Below are 7500 nucleotides of genomic sequence, written 5' to 3' on the forward strand. Positions count from 1 at the left end.
GAACAGTATACGTAACTAATGTTGACAATGGTAATGTTCGAAAATCATGATTATGGCTGAAATGATTTTTCTGCAGTTCAAATATGCATCGATCTTTCCTACCATCAATGAAAAAGAAAGCTAATACATGTACTTCTACATTCCCTGCAATGTAATGTGCATGCCAACTGATCAGGCTATTAACAGCAGTTTAGATTTTACAAAGAGACAGCAAATTGTTATTCATAACATTTAAACTTACCATTAAAGGTTACAGTAACATCAGCACTTGCTACATTTCCCAAGGGATGCAAAGCCTTGCAGCTATAGATATGGTTTCCTTTACTCGATATGGTCGTAATCCAGGTTCCTTTGCTGCTTGTGTCCACGATTTCTTGGTTCTTCAAAAGTTGGTAGTTTTCTACCGGTGGATTGGCTTCAGACACCTTACATGTGCAACGTATCACCAGGAAATCAGAACAGTTTTCATTCTCGGTAGTGTTAGTGACCAAATGGACAGTGGCAGGGTTATCTGTAAACATGGACAAATAAATGTAAGTTCAAACACACTTATCTCTCTTGGTTTGGTGGCCGCGGTGCTGTGAAAAATACAAAAACTAAAATGAACCAATAGTAATGTGCACATTATATTAAAGGGGTCTAAAGAATGATATTCTCTTTCAGTTCCTCCAAGAAAAGATGACAACTTTAATCTTCTTAAAAGTGTTAAAATGTAGCAGTTAGTTGTTTAGGTGTTCATAAAATGATCAACGATTATCCAATTAAATTCAATTAGTCCATTAGCCTGCAGGTCTGAGACACAGGTCATGGGTCACAGGTGAGTGTTCTGTGCTACAGAATAGTGTCAAAAGTGTCTCCTTGCTCTAATCACTCTACAAAAAAATAATTAATATATTGTTTCAGGTTGAGAGAAAAGTTTTGGCTCAATAGTTCATCAATTGAGCACTTAGGGACCTCTGGTCTCGACCTGTGGAATGTAAACTGTGTTTTAGACCTGCCTTCCATTAGCTCTATGTTACTGTGAGTGATCAGCCTGGTATCAAAATTGCATAGAGGAGGATGTAAAATCATGACCATCTAAAAAGACTACCGTTATTGTTAGTTAGTTAGCTAGTTAGTTAGTTAGTTAGTCAGTAAGTAAGTAAGTTAGCCATGACAAAGTTTTCTCAACTTGTTTAGATCAGTTTGCTTTAAATCAGTCAATTTATAATTCCAGTGCAAACACATTACACACAGATAGCAAGAGCACAGTCAAAATTTAATGTCAATTATTAATATATATAGTTAATTATAAAGCAGTAAAGAATAATACATGTATAAAGTTATTATCAGATGAGACCATACCTTTTGAATAATGAAAGCCAAATACACAATACGGTTCAAATATTCATCCACATCAACACAAAGAGAAGTGAAGTGATGCTTGACATGTTCTTTGAAATGACTCAATTTGAAGTTTGTCACATGAACAAAAAAGGAAGGAAGGTACATGCAAAATAGCAGAACTGAACATAAAGGTGAATTCAATATGCATTACCTTTCCATGCCAAAAAAGACAAACTATAATTATGCAGTCACAAGATTTCTGCTTTTACGATCACACGTTGAAAGTTTTTACTGTTCTGTATTCTGGTATGTCCTTTTAGCCCTGACATCCCTCAACACGTAAGTGTAAACCATGCTCTTTTGCTGGCATTAGCTTTCCACTGTCATTTCGATGTGAATGGCATGTTGGGTAAATCACAATAACCGCCGTTAATATTTTTCCATTACATGTAGCACTTCTATCCTCCACTCTTCCATAAACAATTACCTTGCTCTGGCAATACAGTGTACCTCGCTTCCAAGACATGAGACGGATGAAACATCGTGCTTCAAAGAACTGTTGTATTCCTCTTGGATTTCATTGCATATTTGGTATGATGCATTTTATGTTACTCTTTTTTATGCACACCAAGAAAACTGTCCAATTTGCAGAGTATAGAAAAAGATAAGGGTGACTCAGACCTGACAATGAAAGTGGCTAAAAAAAAACGTTGCCAATTACACAATTTTATGCAGTAACATTTCGAGCAAGTCAGTAGCAATTTCGAGTCCTGATTAACAAAGTGGCAGAGAAGTTTATATGAGAATGAATATTGGAGAAAAGTTATGGATCTCCTTCTTGCTCTCTTGTCCTATTAAATATACGATTATTCTTTTGCAGGGTCACCATTATTTACAGACTGGAGTTACATGTATATTAATTATCAGTCATAAGCCTTTTGACAAAGATGTCTTGTGCTCAGCATCCATTTGCCTTAATGCAATTAATTAACTAATTAATTAATAACTGGGGAGCAGGGATGGCAAAGTGGTGAGACAACTCGCCTTCCACGTATGTGGCCTAGGTTCGATTTCCAGATCTGGCATCATATGTGGGTTGACTTTGTTGGTTCTCTACTCTGCTCCACGAGGTTTCTGTCCAGGTACTCCGGTTTTCCCCTCTCTTCAAAAACCAATGTGATTTGAGACTTAGTAGACTTTGACAGCATAAATCGGCTGATTTCATTAGTTTTTCATTATACTTACTAAATGTCACTATTATCTATTGTTAACAATTGCAGTATAACTATCAGTTATTATAAAGCGCATTTGTTCATTTTGCCATGCAGGAAATGCGCTATAGGAATGAATAAATAATAATAATAATAATAATAATAATAATAATAATATATTATTATTATTATGATTATTATGATTATTATTATTATTATTATTATTTGATTTGTTATGTAACTTGATTTGATTTCATTTGTGCACGACCCCAAAAGCTCTTCAACTTTAAACATTATTGTGTGAAATAAAGTTCTCCTACTATTATTACTATTATTAAGAGAGCTTTATATTCATAAAAAGTGAGTAACCCTAGCAGAGAACAAAAGTGAAAAAACTTTCTACTGACCGGTTTTAGACCCGGTAAAAACAGACCTGCAAGTTTATTGAATGGCTTCACAGAACGTAAGTCCAAACAAACATTCAACAGGACAAACAAGCAATGCCTTATTGGTATGCGCTTTATAAAAGGATTCAAATGAGAAGAGTTTTACCAGTTTCTAAAAGCTCATGCATGTGACGTTTATTGGTGACCCGATTAGCTGTTTTCCCCAAGAACTATTATTGAGTCTTTGAATGCTCTATTGATATTATAACACAGTGTATAATTACAGAGTAAAAAAATTATTTAATAATAATAAAGTAATCTTTTTATTTACGCCTTTGTGGCAAATGGAGGCTTGGTTGGCTGCCAGGCCAATGCAAAGAAGGTATAATGCCCCAGAGCATGTCCTACCCCCATCCAGGAGCCCCACCTGCCAGACCCATCCCTGAACCAAACAACTATCACACTGAACCAGAATAACTCAGTGGAAAGAAAGAAAAAACTAACATGCTTAAATAGGATAAACCAAAAAAGGAAATAAAATGGATGGGGAGGGTGGGGCTACTCCACAAACACTGACCAAAGAAGTCTACGCAAACAAATGAGTCCCTGGTAACTATATAACTCCTGAACCCCAAAACCTTACATATCTAACCCACTAAAAGATCAAAATGTAGAATGAACCCATGCCAGCCACCAAAACAAATGGAATATGCCATGGATACCCTGCTAATGCCGTGCCAAATAACTATCACAATGGTGCATTAAGCAAGTTTTCTCAAGTCAGTTACTAATAAAGTTTCAATGTAAAGGAGGGATGAATATTTCGCAAGAATGATGACGACTCTTGTGGGGTAACACAAAGGAAAGTAAATGTCCGTTTCCAAGATCCCTGCTAAGCCTTTCATGTTTTTTTAGACTCGTTATGCCAAAAATCGAGCAGCGCGTCACCCTAAAAATCATAGCCAAACATTATGCTGGTGTTGGCGCATTATGCTCAAATTTTAGCCCTTTTCCTGCTCCTGCACGGACAAGGTACCTCCATGGGTTAACAACGCAACGTTTTTATCTTTCTAGTACAATGCAAGCTGCAACAACAACAACAAGCTCTAAACAGCACTAAAGGAATTCGATTCTTAAATCCCTCTCTGATCCTTCGCTCTCTGGAACATATTTCAATTGTCATCTATCTATTGGGTTAGCAATCGATATTGTCTTGTAGAGACATTTCTCTAACAGACGTTTCATCGAAATCAATGAAAGATAAAGTTTTGTAGCATTATGCCTACAAAACGCTCATTGTGCCGGCATAATGCTTGATGATTTAACTTTAGCATTACCAAAATTATGCAGGCATAATGTGTCTAAGCCTATTGCAGTAATGACCCATGATGCGAAATGATCCGTTATCATCAGAGGGTCAAAGGAAGAGGTCAAGAAGGCAGATGAAAGGTTGCGCAAGGAAATACGCCCATGTTTGCAGTGGGAATAGGTTTGCGCAGGAATGCTTAAAGCGAAAGGAGGGGTGAATATTTTGCAAGAATGATGACGACTCCGGCGATGTTTTCGGAATGACGTAAGACTAATGCTCGTGCATCTTAGATCTAGGTAACTAAGAAACCAATCAAGGATTTAAAAAGAGGGTAAGGGGTAAGATCCCGTACCCATTTTCAGCCAGCCAGGCCTGTTACAGTCTGTCTGTTTCAGTTCTTCTAAAAACAGTTTTTGAAATGTCCGAACTCTATGGCCCTCCATTTTGCGATATAGCGCCCAAGAGAGCAGAGGCCGAATCACATCCTGCCGCAAACTCTTCATTTACCGACAGCTTTATGGATTTGGCGAGATTAATAAGAGCCTTTATTTACAGCCATATGAAGGTGCCACAAGAATCGTGCGAAGTGCCTGAAGTAGGTGTCAACAAGCGCTTGGACAAAGAGCTGCGTGAGTATTTGCAGCGCACAAAACATATGAACAAAAACAACGTAAGTGTACCTAGTTTTGCACATTCTTAGTTTCCAAAAACAACCATTTTTTAATAGTTTTCTTTCTTTATTCACTAAAGGTTTTCAGAAAAGAAAGATATGTGGCTAGATTTTCAAGAGAAAGTTGGAAATTGGTTTTAAGGTTGGAGCAAGCCCACAACCTCAATAAATACTTCTTCAAGTGGCTAACAGCAAAAACGACACGGGAGGAAGTTATGACGTCCCTTAAGGATTTGGAGACAGGGCAGAAGAAAATAATGGACTTGATAAAACCCACAACGGTAATTACTCTTCAATAGCAATATTGGAGCTTTCAGTGACAATGCATGTGATGTAAGAGTTTTTCTTTATGGCCTGCACTTGTTGTTTGCTTCTGCTTAGGATGCCACTGTAACCGCGGACGAAGAGAAAGACAGTGAAAAGTGGAGAAATGAGAGACGAACGCTTGTAAGTGTTCCGAGGCACGTCACTTCTTACAGTTGTACATGTATTTGATTGCAATTTGTTTATGAGTCAAAAATTGTCTTTACAGAGAATAAAAATAGAAGATCTTCAAGAACAGATCGAAGCGGAAAGAAGGAACAACAAATTGGTAAAATGATGATAAGCCTATAATGATATAACAAGAAGGCCCTCTTAAAGGGAGTGCTGAAACTAGAATGGTACCGACTAAAAAGAAGAAGAAGTAGAAAAAGCCCTGGTTTTTATGAGAGGGATAACAGTCACATGGCAAGGAATTGGCTGTTATGACGTCCCGGATATGAAACAAGTATTGGCGGAGCACAAAAGACACAACCAAATGTTACGCATGGCGGAGAGGGTAACTTGTGTATTATACCGTTGTGGTGAAATAAAATATTCAGCATAAATAGACAGCAATCAAGACTAAAGGTGTGGTAGATTTGCGTGTAAGGCCAATGGTTTAACGTAAAAATTGCGTTATATTTACACCAAGAGACGCTGTAAGTTTATTATTACTATTCCTTAGTCACTTTTAAAATGGTGATTATTTTACAGGTTGACTGTTTTTGGGACTTGCAAAAAAATGCTGATTTGAATAAAGTGGTGTGTAAATACGGAGGCGACATAACAGTGGGGGATTTGAAAACTTTACAAGCAGAGGTGTCAGAACTGTCAGACGAAGACAAACGAATGATGAAAAGCCGCTCTAACAACTATAAAGAAGGCTGGTTAAACGACAAGGTAATACGCCGGTTGGTTACGGATTTAGTAAATAAAGTGAAAATGAAACCTCTAAATTGGTGCCCTCCCATTAAGAAGAGAAAGATTTATCCCGAAAAAAAAAAGCATATAAACTTTGTTAGCTGTGATAAATGGACAGTTCTGTTTGGTCCGAAGGTGCCCTGTAAAAGAACTTCGAATTGCTTTTTTTTTGTGTCGGTTCCCAAATTTTGCACTATTCTATCGATTAAAAGTAACTCAATGAGACTCAAGCATGTAATAACCAGGGAAAATAGTCGACCTACATTTTCCTAGGTGACAGTTGAGGAACACATTAAATCTTTCGACGTGCGAATAACGCGGTTACAAACTGTCTAACGCAAGTTACAAAAAAACAACGCATACAGGTCAACGTCGTGCATTGTTAATACATTTCATTTCATAGCTCTCATCAACCTATAAAGGAAACTTCTACCCTAAATGACGATTACAAGTATAACGCACGAGATGGTGGTAATATTATCATATCTCTCTATTCTTTCTAGGTGATCAATGCATGTTTAAAAAAGCTAGAGGAGTCAGGGGAAAAAAATGTAAGCTCTGAGTATTAAAGTGTTAAATATATGCGAGATGGTAAGTTGTTGGTAAGTTTATAGGCTTTCTGACGTTATTACTAACGTTAGCGCTCTACGCCACTAGTTGGGCGGTAAACAAGAGTCCATCATTACTTTTCGAAACGAGTGTACTAAAAAAGATTTTCCAATTCATAGGGTAAGAAAGTGATTGCCGCCGACTCATTCTTAACCGAAATAATAAAAAGGAATGATGGGCCGGAGAAGTTGATGAAGTGGCCGTGGATGACTAAGGTTACTTTGATTTTGTTTGCCTCCACTAGCTTCCATACAGAGAATCGCATACTTTTTCGTGATGTGTTCGCTTAATAAATAAATAAATAAATAAACAAATAAATGTATTTATTTATTTGCTCTTTGATGCAGGTGAACTTTCTAAAGCAGGACAATCCTAGTATCTGTGAACACAAGTGTTCATTGGACGTTAGGGGTATGGAAAAGTGAATTTTCCTTCTCTTATTATGTATGCTAATGGCTGATCGTTCCCATTAACGTCTTTTACTTAAGGTTGTCAACGTTAAAGAAAAATTGTTGTTGCACTACGACAGAAAATTGGACATCAGTTCCATGAATGGGAAAGTGTTTTTCGCCTGCATGCGGTAAGCATACCTTTAACAATTATTGGCAAAATAGCCAGTTCGAGTATTTCGTTGCTTCTCAGTTTCTTTGTCAACGTATTAACCAAGAAGTTTTACACACTGACAGGCAATTGAGGCAAGTAACGTTAGACTGAAAGGATGGGTTAACCGCAACCCAACAACGCCCCAACAGAATGACCAAAAAA

General features: G+C 37.3%; 2 protein-coding genes across 2 annotated transcripts in view; one reads left to right on the top strand and one right to left on the bottom strand.

Moving 5' to 3' along the window:
* LOC138029742 (fibroblast growth factor receptor 2-like) overlaps positions 1-7500 on the top strand; it is a 466762-nt gene that overhangs the window by 353865 nt on the left and 105397 nt on the right. The window lies entirely within an intron of this gene.
* LOC138029730 (immunoglobulin superfamily member 10-like) overlaps positions 1-7500 on the bottom strand; it is a 59069-nt gene that overhangs the window by 17414 nt on the left and 34155 nt on the right. Inside the window, exon 6 of the mRNA XM_068877493.1 lies at positions 242-511. Coding sequence (XP_068733594.1) covers positions 242-511 — 270 coding nt within the window. The remainder of the gene's footprint in view (positions 1-241; positions 512-7500) is intronic.

This window comes from Montipora capricornis, chromosome 13 (genome assembly GCF_036669925.1).
Source record: "Montipora capricornis isolate CH-2021 chromosome 13, ASM3666992v2, whole genome shotgun sequence".
NCBI lineage: Eukaryota > Metazoa > Cnidaria > Anthozoa > Scleractinia > Acroporidae > Montipora > Montipora capricornis.